General features: G+C 40.3%; 1 protein-coding gene across 1 annotated transcript; it reads right to left on the bottom strand.

Annotated features, from left to right (window-relative positions):
* Positions 1–1,785: 1,785 nt before the first annotated feature.
* On the bottom strand, positions 1,786–2,721 carry OR1J26 (olfactory receptor family 1 subfamily J member 26). Its single transcript, XM_002683724.4, has one exon. It carries the CDS (start codon positions 2,719–2,721, stop codon positions 1,786–1,788), a length of 936 nt encoding a protein of 311 aa, XP_002683770.2.
* Between the last annotated feature and the right edge of the window lie 13,047 nt (positions 2,722–15,768).

Below are 15,768 nucleotides of genomic sequence, written 5' to 3'. Positions count from 1 at the left end.
TCACTCTTTGTGTTGTACAGTTTTAAAATTTTTGGAAAATATATGATGACATGTATGCACTATTATATTATCATTCAGAATAGTTTACTGCCCTAAAAATCCCCTCTCTTCTATTTATCTTTCTCCCACCTCAAACTCTGGACCTCTGGTAACCACTGAAATTTTTGTCTTCTCTACAGTTTGCCTCTTTTAGCATCTTATATAGCTAGAATCCTACAGTATGTAGTCTTTTCAAATTGACTTCTTGGTACAACTATTCCAGAAGATTTAGCAGTGATAATTAAGTTGAACATACACATCTACAATCCAATAATTCTTCTTCTGAGTATATAATGTACATAATCTCTTGCTTATACCAATAAGTAATGCACAAAAATATTTGTTGCTACATTGTTCATAATAACATAATGCTGAAAATAAACAAAAAAGCCATAGAGAATAATACAGATAAGTGTTTCTTTTATAAGAAATTATAAACAAAAGTACACAATGTGATGATTTGAAATACATATATATTGTGAAATGATTACCAAGATTAAGATAATTAACACACCTATCACTTCCTTTAGTTAATCTTTTCATGTGTGTAGTGATAATGCTTGTGAACTATCTTCAGAAACTTTCAAGTATGCAATGCCATGTTATTAACTAGTCATCACACTACACTTGGTCCTCAGAACTTACTCTTCTTCAGACTAAAACTTTGAACCATTTGACCTACGTTACCCACTTCCCCTTACTCCCTGCCCCTGGTAACCACCATTCTATTCTCTATTCCTATGAAATCAGCATTTTAAAAAAGTTTCCACATATAAGTGATGCCATGTAGCATTTATTGTTGTCTGGTTTATCAAATTTTCACATTGTACACTTTAAATATATACAATTATATTTGTGAAAAAAAGATAGCCACAGAAAAAGAAATGTTTCAATGAAAGCTTAAAAGATAGGGATTTTAAAAATGTAACAGGAGGTTGTTTTAAAAGTAAAAATATAGTAATAATTTTTTTTCTTTTAAATTTTATTTTATTTTTAAACTTTACATAATTGTATTAGTTTTGCCAAATATCAAAATGAATCTGCCACAGGCATACATGTGTTCCCCATCCTGAACCCTCCTCCCTCCTCCCTCCCCACACCATCCCTCTGGGTCGTCCCAGTGCACCAGCCCCAAGCATCCAGTATCGCACATCGAACCTGGACTGGCAACTCGTTTCTTACATGATATTCTACATGTTTCAATGTCACTCTCCCAAATCTTCCCACCCTCTCCCTCTCCCACAGAGTCCACAGTAATAATTTGATAAGAAATTACAGATAGAATTAATACTAGATTTCTAATTAAGGTCACTCAAAAGAGAACTTATAAATGTATTATGGAATTAAACTAAAAATAAAATCACAAGCCAACCAGAAATAATATTTTTGTTATCTTGAGAAGGGAAAAATGCTTTGTTACATAAGGTCTGTAAATTATCCACACCCCTTCACCAAAATAGTGAGAGTTGTGACTACAAAATTTTTTCTTCAATGTTTGTGGAACAATGAATACCACAGAAAAAAGGAGAGGGGAAGGAAATGGTAGTTGTGCAGGTATATTTGTAAAATCTTTCCCTCTCTATAATGAGCAAAAAATTAAACAGAGAAGAAAGCTATGTCCAAGCTGAAGCAGAGACTGAAGATAGAAGGCCACATCGAGACTCACTAAGAAATAACTAATCAGAGAGGAAAGGATACTCACATCGTGTGTGTGGGATTCAATTAATAGGGAAACAAAGGTTATCCTTAAGAAAATCTTCCTCTACTAAGTATATTTCCCAGAGCTCCTTTCATATCCTGATTTCTCAGACTGTAGATAAAAGGATTTAGCATGGGAGTGATCAGAGTGTACAATATGGCCACAATAACATCCTTGTCATTAGAGTTATTAGATGAGGGGAAAAAGTACAGTCCAATAATTGTTCCATAGTACAGAGCCACCACAGAGAGGTGGGACCCACATGTAGACAAGGCTTTGTAGAGTCCCTTGGTGGAGGGGACCCTAAGGATGGTTGCCCCAATGCAACCATAAGAGACCAATATGCATGCAAATGGCAGGGTAATGACCACCACTCCCACAGTGAGGATAAACAGCTCATTGACTGTGGTATCTGAGGTGGACAGTTTAAGTAAGGTGGCAAGGTCACAGAAGAAGTGAGGGAGAAGATTGTCTCCACAGAAAGAGAGATGGGCCAGGAGGAGGGTGTGTAAGATGGCACTAGCAGAGGACAGGACCCAGGACACAATTACTAACAGGAAACACAGGCTCTGACTCATAATTGTGATGTAGTGGAGGGGGTGACAGATGGCCACATACCTGTCATAGGCCATTGAGGTGAGAAGAAAGCTGTCAAGACACCCAAGCATTAAGAAAAAATACACCTGGGAAATGCACCCAGCATAGGAGATGGATTGACTCTGTGTCTGCATATTCATGAGCATCTTTGGAGTTGTGACTGATGAAAAAGTGATGTCAATGAAGGCCAAGTGGCTGAGGAAGAAGTACATGGGGGTGTGAAGGTGAGGGTCCAGCCTGATGACCAGGAGGATGAGCAGGTTGCCCAGCACCGTGGCCAGGTACACGCCCAGGAACAGGGCGAAGAACACACCCTTCTGCTCTGGCTGGATGGGGAGCCCCAGGAGGAGGAACTCGGACATGCTGCTCTGATTTTCCCTCCCCATGGTCTCTTTTGCTGGAGATGAAAAAAAGAGACGAAAATGTGGAAGCATGAGAAATCATTATGACTATCACATAATGAAACATACTTTGGAACAAGTCAGTACATGAATCTTAACCTGAATGGCTCATGCTCTTTGCTCCACTATGGACTAGTGATGGTCTGGATAAAAATGTCCACCTAGAAACCAGCACTATTTCTTTTGGAGAAACCACATAACATTAGTATTATTATTATATCAAATCAGGCTCAAACCTGAGGAGTTCAGAAGTTTATAACAGAAATCTGAGACTATTAATAGAATATTAGCCTGCATGGCTATGTCAGTAACCAGTTATTAGAAATACTAGTAGAGACTCTACAATTGGTCTGTTGGCCTTTCTTAACCTTCCACATGCCTCTCACACACTTTAGCTTATACTTTGATTGGTTTGGATCAAGATGAGACAAACCAATGGACTGCTCTGTATTGCCTAGAAATTGGGATTTGGAGACTTGGTGAAAACATGTAACTGATCAAATGAAGGCACTAAAAACAGAAGTCTTTGTCAATAACATAAAAGATCAAGTGACACACCATGTAATATAATCAGTTCTTCTCTTAAGAAAATGCCTTTCCATTCCTCAACATTTTCAATCTGCCATCATTCTTTGTAGAGAGATTTTCATGGGACATGGAGGAAAAAAACAGTTTCCCTTTTAAATTCCAAATTTATTCTCTCAGTTCTAACCAGATCATTTTATTCAAGTTTTCAAAACACCAGTAAATGCTTTGGCTTTTTCCAATCATGTCCTGGATCTGCCAAAAAAAAAAAAAAAAAAAGCTCATCTTAAGTATCTGGCCTATATAATTTACTGAATAACTTTCACAGTCTTAACCTAAGTTATATGCCAGTGATTCATAACTGATATTTCCTTGTTGTATTCTAACACTTTTAACACTATGTTAACATTATCATTTTTCTTTCTTCATGTCAATTAGATTTGTTCATGTGAATGCTCATGAAATAATAGAGAAAGAGAACATGGTGGTCTGTTGACTGAAAAATAGAATCCGTATACTATATAAGCACATTTATTCTAAAGCTCTCTCTCTCTTTGGGAGCTGAGAAAGTATCTCACAACAGAACTCATCTTTTCTGCTGGGGGTTAACTGAAGTTTGCATTATCTACCAGTTCTCCCAATTTGACTCAAGTTATCTCTACAATTTCTATATTCCCCAATTTACTGCATTAAAAAATCCTATTTACTTAATATTATTACCTTAGATGAATTACACATTCAGTGTTGCTAATTATTACTACGCTAATACTAATCAGTTTATCACAATAAAAGTGCTAACTAGCTGTCTATGGGCATTTAGATTGTTTCTAATATTTTACTATTTCCAATGATACCTCATTAGTAACATTGTTCAAATGCCTTTCCCCCATTAGCTTATATATCTGTAGGATAAATTCCTAGAAATGCTATTGGAGGCTACATAAATTCATGATAGTAATCAGTTCAGTTCAGTCGCTCAGTTCATGTCCGACTCTTTGTGACCCCATGAACTGCAGCACGCCAGGCCTCCCTGTCCATCACCGACTCCCGGAGTTCACTCAGACTCACATCCATGGAGTCGGTGATGCCATCCAGCCAGCTCATCCTCTGTCATCCCCTTCTCCTTCTGCCCCCAATCCCTCCCAGCAACAGAGTCTTTTCCAATGAGTCAACTCTTCGCATGAGGTGGCCAAAGTACTGGAGTTTCAGCTTTAGCATCATTCCTTCCAAAGTACACCCAGGACTGATCTCCTTTAGAGTGGACTGGTTGCATCTTCTTGCAGTCCAAGGGACTCTCAAGAGTCTTCAACACCACAGTTCAAAGGCATCAATACTTCAGCGCTCACTTTTCTTCACAGTCCAACTCTCACATCCATACATGACCACTGGAAAAACCATAGCCTTGACTAGATGGACCTTTGTTGGCGAAGTTATGTCTCTGCTTTTGAATATGCTATCTAGGTTGGTCATAACTTTCCTTCCAAGGAGTAAGCATCTTTTAATTTCATGGCTGCAGTCACCATCTGCAGTGATTTTGTTAAACTACAAGCTAAGGTGGTGAGGAAGTCTGTTCTTACGGGTTCTTTAAAGTGAATTCTAGATAATAAAAATCCTGTTGAATAAAGCTTATAAAAACAGGCTTTGTAGTTAGGTTGGATAATACAGGACTGTGGTGTTTGAGGAATAGGTAAAATTCAGGAGCAATGTAAGCACAGGAAACTTACATGGTTGGAGAATTATCTAGGAGTCAGCTTATTTAAGACCTTTTCTGCTGTAATTGAAAGCTTTGATTCTATTCTCAGAGCAATAGACACCGATGAAAATATTTAAGTAAAGGAGTGAATGAAAAATTCTAAGTTGTATGCTGGCTACTGGATAGAGAACAGATTACATTAACAGCAAGGCAAGAGTGTTAGCAAAAATTTTAACAGGAGGTTATTGCAGTAGTTCAGGTACAAAAGAATACCTACTTACACCTGAATCATAACAGCAGAAATGAAGATCATCACAGATTTAGGATAAAATTTAGAGGAAAAGCCAAAAAGACAACAATGAGGAAGAAAGATAAGTAAGAAGAGATACAGTTTTCCCTACCCTCTCAAAGATTGGCTAGAGGATCAGTTTGAGATAGATTATTCTACATGGAACTGTCTGTTATATGCTGGTGAGAAAAGTGGTAGAACTACAAGAGGGATCAATAATACATATTGGAGACACACACACAAACATGTATCACTGCTGCTGCTGCTAAGTCGCGTCAGTCGTGTCCGACTCTGTGCGACCCCATAGACCGCAGCCCACCAGGCTCCTCTGTCCCTGGGATTCTCCAGGCAAAAATACTGGAGTGGGTTGCCATTTCCTTCTCCAATGCATGAAAGTGAAAGTGAAGTCGCTCAGTCGTGTCCGACTCTTAGCGAGCCCATGGACTGCAGCCTACCAGGCTCCTCCGTCCATGGGATTTTCCAGGCAAGAGTACTGGAGTGGGGTGCCATTGCCTTCTCTGAACATGTATCACAGTATTGAGTAAATTCTGCTCCTACTCTTGCCTCTTAGGTGGTTAGCACATATACCTTCAGCTACAAGGCATGGGAATGTTCTTCCATTTCTCTCTAGAAGACAAACTGTACACTGAGACAGTGGAGGCTCTAAGGATATCGAAGAAGCCTTGCAAAGGGAAGAATTCAGAGTTCAAAACCAAATAAGATAAACGTGCTGACACACATTTTCTTATATCCCCTGAGCAATGGGAGTGGCTTTTAAATTTATGAATAATGGAGAGGACCAGATTGGGGATGGGAGGGGAAACCCCACTGCTAGTTCCAGGCTAGAGACAAATGGGAAATAATTCCTTCATTGTCTTTGGTTCCCTTGAGGGAAGAACTGTCTGTTGACAGCAGGAAATAGGAAAGTTCACCCCAGAGGTATAATGGATAATAACCACAAACCAACTTTTAGGAACTTGGTGATTCACAGAGCTTTTTGCTTTCTCAGTTGACATTGGGGAAAATGTGTTTCAGAGTCTATAACAAACCAAACTGGAGCTTGAGTGAGTTAACTGAAGTCTCTTGTTTCTGGATTCCATGTTATTTCAAGAACACCAGAAACACTTTAATATTCTTGTTCTCTGAACAAAAGATTGAGGGATTTTATGTCTTGTCACCACAACTGGACCCTGGGGAATGGACTACAGTTCGTTTACACATTATGATTAAGTTGATGATCTCTTAGGTTTGAATACAGTCTAACAACCCTGCATTCTTACTCCCTCCAACTACATTTAATTTTTTTAAATTTAATTTAGTTTTATTTTTTTTTAATTTACAATATTGTATTGGTTTTGCCATATATCAAAATGAATCCACCACAGGTATACATGTGTTCCCCATCCTGAACCCTCCTCCCTCCTCCCTCCCCATACCATCCCTCTGGGTCGTCCCAGTGCACCAGCCCCAAGCATCCAGTATCGTGCATCGAACCTGGACTGGCTATAATAGCCAGGACATGGAAGCAACCTAGATGTCCATCAGCAGATGAATGGATAAGAAAGCTGTGGTACATATACACAATGGAGTATTACTCAGCCATTAAAAAGTATACATTTGAATCAGTTCTAATGAGGTGGATGAAACTGGAGCCTATTATACAGAGTGAAGTAAGCCAGAAGGAAAAACACCAGTACAGTATACTAACATATATATATGGAATTTAGAAAGATTGTAACAATAACCTTGTATACGAGACAGCAAAAGAGACACTGATGTATAGAGCAGTCTTTTGGACTCTGTGGGAGAGGGTGAGGGTGGGATGATTTGGGAGAATGGCATTGAAACATGTGTAATATCATATGTGATACATTTAATTTTTTGCATCATATTTTACATCCTTGTATTTTGTGCATCCCTGAACTACCTATTGTGACTATAGATGATTCTATTGCTTTTTCTTTTACTCTTTCTACCAGCTTTATGTCTGGTGATTTTATTATTTTTATTGGAGTAGAATTGCATTACAATATTGTGTTAGCCTCTGCTGTACAATGAAGTGTATCAGCTACATATATGTATACATATGTGTATATATATATATATATATATATATACATATACATATATATATGTATATATCCTCTCCCTCTTGGGCCTCCCTCCCCCCCACCTCCCTCTCGCCCATCTAGGTGTTACAGAACACTGAGCTGAGCTTCCTGTGCTTAATGACAGGTGTCACTAGCTGCCCATTTTACATATTTTTTTTTACTTTATGTTTGCCTTTACCAACAAGATTTTTCCTTTTGTCATTTTCATTTTTCCAGTTATGGTCTTTTCTGCTTAGAGAAGTCCCTTTATCAGTTCTTGAAAGCCATTTTAGTCTTTTAGCTTTTGCTTGTCTGTGAAATTCTTTGTCTCTCCTTCAAATCTGAATGGTAGACTTGTTGAATATAGTACTCTTGGTTGTAGTTTTCTCTTTCAGAACTTTGAATATGTCATGTTACTTCCTTTTGGTCTGCAAAGCTCCTGCTGACTAATCAGCTGCTAGTCTTATATACATAACTAGCTGCTTTTCTCTTCCTGATTTTTAAAACAAGATTTATTTATTTTATGATTGTTGACTGTAAGTGGTTCTTCATGGCCGCACGCAGGCTTTCTCTGGTTTCACTGAGGGAGGCTACTGTTCACTGCGGTACACAGGGCTCTTGTTGAGGTGGCTACTCTTATTGCAGAGCATGGGCTCTGGCGCACAGGCTCAGCAGTTGTGGAGCACTGGCTTAGTCGCTCTGAGGCATGTGGGGTCTTCCCGGACCAGGGATCGAACTGGTGTCCCTTGCATTGCAAGGTGGATTCTTAACAACTGAACCACCAGGGAAGCCCTCTCATCGCTTTTTGCATTCTCTCATTATCTTTTATTCTTGTCACTTTAATTATAATGTGTCTTTGTATAGTGTCTCTGTACTTCCTGGATCTAGATATCTGTTTACTTCCCCAGGTAAAAGAAGTTTTCAGAAATTATTTTTTTAAATAAGTTCTCGACTCTTTCTCTCTCTCTTTGCCTTCTGGGACCCCTATAATGTGAACGTTAAGTTGTCCCAGAAATCTCTTAACTCATCCACATTTTAAAAAATTCTTTTTCTTTTTTTTTCTGTTCACCTTGGTAATTTCCACTTTCTTGTACTATCTAATCTATTGATCTATAGATTCCTTCTAGTGTATTTTTATTTCAGTTTTTGTACTCTTGAGATCTGTTTTGTATTCTTTTTTCTCTTCTTTATATTTTCTAACTCATAAGCATCTCACCATGTTCATCTATTCTTTTCTTAATTTCATTGATCATCTTTAAGATTCCTGGAAGAAATATCAACAACCTCAGATATTCAGATGGTACCACCCTAATGGCATAAAGCAAAGAAGAACTAAAGAACCTCTTGATGAAGGTGAAAGAGGAAAGTGAAAAAGTTGGCTTAAGACTCAACATTCAAAAAACTAAGATCGTGGCATCCAGTCCCATCGCTTTATGGCCAATAGATGGGGAAAAAGGAAATAGTGACAAACTTTATTTTCTTGGGCTCCAAAGTCACTGTCGATGATGACTGCAACCACATAACTAAAAGACGCTTGCTCCTGGGAAGAAAAGTATGACAAACCCAGACTGTGTATTAAAAAGCAAAGACATCACTTTGTTGACAAATGTCCATCTAGTCAAAGCTATGGCACTTCTAGTAGTCATGTATGGATGTGAGAGTTGGGCCATTAAGAAGTCTGAGGGCCTAAAAACTGATGCTTTTGAACTGTGGTGTTAGAGAAGACTCTTGAGAGTCTCTTGGACTGCAAGGAGATCAAACCAGTCCATCCTCAAGTAAATCAACCTTGAATTTTCACCAGAAAGACTGATGCTGAAGCTCCAATACGTTGGCCATCTGATATGAAAAGACCCTGATGCCGGGAAAGATTGAGGACAGGAGGAGAAGAGGGTGACAGAGGATGAGATGGTTGGATGGCATTGCTGACTCAATGGACATGAGTTTGAGCAAACTCTGGGAGATGGTGAAGGACGGGGAAGCATGGCATGCGGCAGTCCATGGGGTCACAAAGAGTTGGACATGACTTAGTGATTAAATGACAGTGACCATTGCCTTGAACCCTATCTGTTAGATTGCTTATCTCCACTTTCCTTAGTTCTTCTTCTGGGGCTTTGTCTTGTTCCTTTTTTGGAATATATTCTTCTTTCTCCTCTTCTGCCTAATTCTCTGTATTTATTTCTATGTATTAGGTACATTGGTTATGCTTCCAAGTATTGGAGAAGTAATCCTACATAGGACTATCCACATGCACTAAGTGCCTAACAGCATGCTACCCCCCAGCCATCTAAGCTATGTGTTCTACGGATGCCGCCTATGTGGGCTGTGTGAGTCCTTCTGCTGTGGAAGGACTGGCTATTGAGGGAACTTGTAGGTAAGACTATTCCCTTAGCCAGTTGGCTGCCTGGCTCTACTTCATATGTTGGCTGCTGGCTCCAACTGGGTGGGGCTGGATGGGGCCAGGTCTGGTGTAACTACTGTCATCCCTGGGTTGCTGCCAGCCCACTGGTGGGGGTAACTAGGCCACTGGCTGTTGGGGGACCTGAGACTGGTGGTTGGGTAAACCTCTGGTGCTAATGGACTAGAGGGAGAACCCCCACGTGGCACTTGCCAGCACTGGTCTTCTTATGGTAGAACAAGCTTCTACGAATGGCTGCTGCCAGCCTCTGTGCTCCCAGATGGAGTCCTGTCTCTCTGGGAGGTTCTCCAAGATCCACAAATGAATCTGAGGGGCTCCTTTCAAATTATTGTCTCTGCATGGGGACTCAGATCATGTGAGATTTAGCATGTCCCCTTTCAAAGTAGAGTCTCTGTTTCCTACAGCCCTCTCCCACATGCAAGCCCTGCTGGCTTTCAAAGCCAGACGTTTTGGGAGCCTGTCTTCCCTGTGCAGAACCTCCAGGCTGGGAAGCCTGAAGTGGTGCTTGGACTCCTGGCTTTTAGGGGAGAACTTCTCCAATTGTGATTATCCTCCCTTTTGTGGGTCACCTCTCCAGAGGTATGGATTTTGACAATATCACATCCCTTCCCCTCCTTCTTGTCTCACTGTTTCCTTCTTTATATATTTAGTTGTGGAAAATCTTTCCTGCTAATCTTCAGGTCATTATCTTAGATAGCTGCTCAGTAAATAGCTGTAATTTTGGTGTGCTTGTGGGAGAAGAGGTGCTCAGGGTCTTCTTACTCTGCCATCTTGGCCACCTTGCATCTTATTTCTTCTTTTTGTAGATAAGAGCATATCTTAATGTGTTTGGGCTACTATAACAGAATACCAAAGACTGGGGAGCTTAAGCAACAAAAATTGTTTTCTCATAGTCCTGGAGGCTGGGGAGTTCAAGACCAAGATGCTAGAGATTTGGTGTCTGGTGAAAGCCTGCTTCCTAGTTCATAAATAGTCATCTTTTTTGCTGTGTCTTGACTTGGCAGAGGGGGCAAGGGAGCTCTCTGGGGTCTCTTTTACAGGGCACTGATACCATTCATGAGGGCTCCACCCTCATAACCTAATTAACATTAAATACCATCATATTGGGGAATAGGTTTCAATGTATGAATTTTGGAGGGACACAAGTAAATACTAATTACGCAGTCAGTCAGTCAGTTCAGTTACTCATTCGTATCCAACTCTTTGCGACCCCATGAACCACTGCAGGTTAGGCCTCTCTGTCCATCACCAGCTCCCAGAGTTTACCCAAATTCATGTCTGTCGAGTCAGTGATGTCATCCAACCATCTCATCCTTTGTCATCCCCTTCTCCTCCTGCCCTCAATATTTCCCAGTATCAGGTCTTTTCAAATGAGTCAGTTCTTCGCAGCAGGTGGCCAAAGTACCCAGGACCAATATCCTTTAGGATGGACTGGTTGGATCTTCTTGCAGTCCAAGGGACTCTCAAGAGTCTTCTCCAACAGCCTTGACTAGACGGACCTTTGTTGGCAAAGTAATGCCTCTGCTTTTGAATATGCTATCTAGGTTGGTCATAACGTTCCTTTCAAGGAGTTAGCATCTTTTAATTTCATGGCTGCAATCACCATCTGCAGTGATTTTGGAGCCCCAAAAAATAAAGTCAGCCACTGTTTCCCCATCTATTTGCCATGAAGTGATGGGACCAGATGCCATGATCTTTGTTTTCTGAATGTTGAGCTTTAAGCCAACTTTTTCACTCTCCTCTTTCACTTTCATCAAGAGGCTCTTTAGCTCTTCTTCACTTTCTGCCATAAGGATGGTGTCATCTGCATATCAGAGGTTACTGATATTTCTCCCAGCAATCTTGTTCCAGCTTGTGCTTCCTCCAGCCCAGCATTTCTCATGATCTACTCTGCATCAAGTTAAATAAGCAGGGTGACAATATACAGCATTGACGTACTCCTTTTCCTATTTGGAACCAGTCTGTTGTTCCATGTCCAGCTCTAACTGTTGTTTCTTGACCTGTATACACGTTTCTCAAGAGGCAGGTCGGGTGGTCTGATATTCCCATCTTTTTCAGAATTTTCCACAGTTTCTTGTGATTCACACAGTCAAAGGCTTTGGGATAGTCAATAAAGAGAAATAGATGTTTTTTCTGGAACTCTCTTGCTTTTTTGATGATCAAGTGGATGTTGGCAATTTGATCTCTGATTCCTCTGCCTTTTCTAAAACCAGCTTGATCATCTGGAAGTTCACAGTTCACATATTGCTGAAGCCTGGCTTGAAGAATTTTGAGCAGTTACTTTACTAGCATGTGAAGGTGAAGGTGAAGATGAAGTCACTCAGTCGTGTCCGACTCTCTGTGACCCCATAGACTGTAGCCTACCAGGCTTCTCCATCCATGGGATTCTCTAGGCAAGAATACTGGAATGGTTTACCATTTCCTTCTCCAGGGGATCTTCCCGATCCAGGGATCAAACCTGGGTCTTCTGTATTGGAGGCAGATGCTTTAACCTCTGAGCCACCAGGGAAGCCCCTAGCATGTGAGATGAGTGCAATTGTGTGGTATTTTGAGCATTCTTTGGCATTGCCTTTCTTTATGCAGTAGATTGTAACAATTCCCTCTGAACATTTCACTTTATTTCACTTGCTTTGACTGATTTTCCATCTCAAGTTAAACTATTTAACACTGCTACCAAGGTGACTTGGGGCTTCCTAGGTGGCTCAGTGGTAAGGAATCCACCTGCAATGCAGGAGTCACAGGAGATAGAGGTTTGCATCCCAGATTGGGAAGATCCCCTGGAGGAGGACATGGCAAAACACTCCAGTGTTCTTGCTTGAAGAATTCCATAGGCAAAAGAGCCTAGTGGGCTACAGTCCATAGTGTCACAAAGAGTCAGATATAACTGAAGCTACTTAGTATACATGCCCCAAGGTGACTTACCTATTTTTCTTTTCTCTGAATTTTTGGTTATTTTCTATATTTTTCAAAACAATAACATTTAGGGCTATTTCCTTCTATCTCAGTGTCATTTCAAACCTAGGTTTTCTTGTTTCTGATATTCTTGGGCCTCTGAATTCTTGTAGGGTTAACCCATGGGAGGAGATTTGAGGCTGAGATTTCCTCTTCTCTGCCAGAGTAGGGTGTGTTTTGCCTTTGTCCTGTACCTATAGGCTGTAGTTCATCTCAAGTAGCCTCTTGCTCACAGCTAGAATACTCATGGCTTATACTAAGAGTGGTGCTGTAGTAAAGAATCTGCCTCCCAATGCAGGAGATGCAAGAGACGCAGGTTTGATCCCTGGGTAAGGAAGATCCCTGGAGTAGGAAATGGCAGCCCACTCCAGTATTCTTGCCTGAAAAATTCCATGGATAGAGGAGGCTGACAGGTTACAGTTCACGGGGTCATGAAGAGTTGGATATGACTAAGTGCGTTAACAATGCTGACAGTGCTTTCACATCTTCTGTGTTCATAACTATGAATGGTATCTCCTCACCAACTGAGTGTATAATTGTTTGTTGTCAGGACACTACATAAAATAGTAATTGATAGCACTCATTGTCCATGCTAAAGGACAGACAGACTAAAACCAGAATTCTGAGATTGGGTTGCTCATATATTTGAAAAGCACCTGAGTCACCTTCATGACAAGAAGTGGTAGATAACCTTTGGGATATGGTAGCATCCTGATTTGGAGAAGGCAATGGCACCCCACTCCAGTACTCTTGCCTGGAAAACCCCATGGATGGAGGAGCCTGGTGGGCTGCTGTCTATGGGGTTGCACAGAGTAGGACACGACTGAAGCGACTTAGCAGCAGCAGCAGCAGCATCCTGATTGTTCAAATTATCACTGGTGGTGGCTGGATACATAACAGAGATGGAGGACAAAGCATTGGGAGATCAACTCACTATGGCATAGAGTCATTAATGTAACACAATAATCACAATGTTTATGGGGTGGGATTGCTGATTCTGACTACCCAAAGAGTATGTACAAGCAAGCAAGAAACCCAAAGACCTAAATATAAGTACAAGCATCAGAGTGCCCTTAGAGCACCCTAAATAGAAGCATTTCCCTTTACCTTGGGTGTTTGCAGAGTAGCCGTGACTGAGAATCTGACCAAAACTATGTTGTAGAGATTGTAATGTTCATAGATTAAGTAATGATGCTAAAGCTGAAACTCCAGTACTTTGGCCACCTCATGCGAATAGTTGACTCATTGGAAAAGACTCTGATACTGGGAGGGATTGGGGGCAGGAGGAGAAGGGGACGACAGAGGATGAGGTGGCTGGATGGGATCACTGACTCGATGGACGTGAGTCTGAGTGAACTCCGGGAGTTGGTGATGGACAGGGAGGCCTGGCGTGCTATGATTCATGGGGTCGCAAAGAGTCGGACACGACTGAGCGACTGATCTGATCTGATCTGATCTGAGCACTGCCAGTTTTATCATACTAGTATAAAGGCTCTGGTTGGAAAGTACAGTAAAAATTATTAATCTTTGTCTCATTAAAAATCTTGGTTCAGTTCAGTTGCTCAGTCGTGTCCAACTCTACTACCCCAAGAACTGCAGCATGCCAGGCCTCCCTGTCCATCACCAACTCCCGGAGTCCACTCAAACCTATGTCCATCAAGTTGATGATGCCATCCAACCATCTCATCCTCTGTCATCCCCTTATCCTCCTGCCCTCAATCTTTCACAGCTTTGGGCACCTACTATCCTGGGGAGTTCATCTTTCAGTGTCCTATCTTTTTGCCTTTTCATACTGTTCATGGGGTTCTCAAGGCAAGCGTAAAATGTTACCATGAAAGATAATATGCTCTTTAGGTTTTTAAAAAGAGATGTTCTTTATCAGAATTGTTTTATACTTTTATAAGAGTTTTTAGAATTAGGGTATAATGACATATAATATTATATTGGTTTTAGGTGTACAACATAATGATTTGATATTTATATATTATAAAATAATCACCACAATAAGTCTAGTTAACATTTGTCCTCATACATAGTTACAAAAATATTTTTTCTTGTGATGTGGACATTTACAGTCTTAGCAACTTTTGAATATGCAATATAGTGTTATTATTAATAACTATAGTCACCATGCTGTACATTACACCCTCAAGACTTCTTTATTTTAAAACTGGAAAATTACACCTTGGATGCCTTTTACCCATTTCACCCACAGATATATATACAATTATCTTCTTTATCCATTCACTCACTGATGGACACTTAGGTTCCTTCCATATCTTGGCTATTGTAAATAATGCTGTAATGAATATTTGGATGTGTATATCTCTTTTTAAATTAGTGTTTTCATTTTCTATGGAATAAATTTATATAATTTTTTTCAAATAAATATTACTTGGATAACACCCCAGATGTGAAATTACTGGATTATATGGTAGCTTCATTTTTAATTTTTTGAGGAACCTCCATACTTATTTCCACAGCAGTTGCACCAATTTATATTCCCACCAACAGTACACAATCATTTCCTTTTCTCCACATTCTTGCCAACACTTATTACTGTTGTCTTTTTTATAATAGCCATTCTAATAGGAGTGAGGTGATCTGTCATTATGGTTTGATTTGCATTTTCCCAATGTCCACCTGCGATGCAGGAGACCCAGTTTCTATCCCTGGGTCAGGAAGATCCCCTGGAGAAGGAAATGGCAACCCACTCCAGTATTCTTGCCTGGAGAATCCCATGGACAGAGGATCCTGGTGGGCTATAGTCCATGGGGTCACAAGAGTTGGACACAACTTAGCAACAAAACCAAGGATTAGTGATGTTGAGCATCATTTCATGTGCCTATTGGCCACCTATATGTCTTCTTTGGGAAAATATCCATTTCATATCCTCTGCTCATTTTTTTTTTTATTGGATTGCCTGATTGTCATCGAGTTGTATAAATTGTTTATAATTTGGGGAGATTTTAACCCCTTATCAGATATATTATTTGCAAATATTTTCTCCCATTGTTAGGTTGCCTTTTCATTTTGTGGAGGTTTCCTTTGCTGGGCAGAAGCTTTA

This window comes from Bos taurus, chromosome 11 (genome assembly GCF_002263795.3).
Source record: "Bos taurus isolate L1 Dominette 01449 registration number 42190680 breed Hereford chromosome 11, ARS-UCD2.0, whole genome shotgun sequence".
NCBI lineage: Eukaryota > Metazoa > Chordata > Mammalia > Artiodactyla > Bovidae > Bos > Bos taurus.
This window is presented reverse-complemented; position numbering and strand designations above follow the sequence as displayed.

Bases quoted from the DNA above. Each gene is read 5' to 3' on its own strand.
- OR1J26 (XM_002683724.4), bottom strand. From the start codon at position 2,721: ATGGGGAGGGAAAATCAGAGCAGCATGTCCGAGTTCCTCCTCCTGGGG.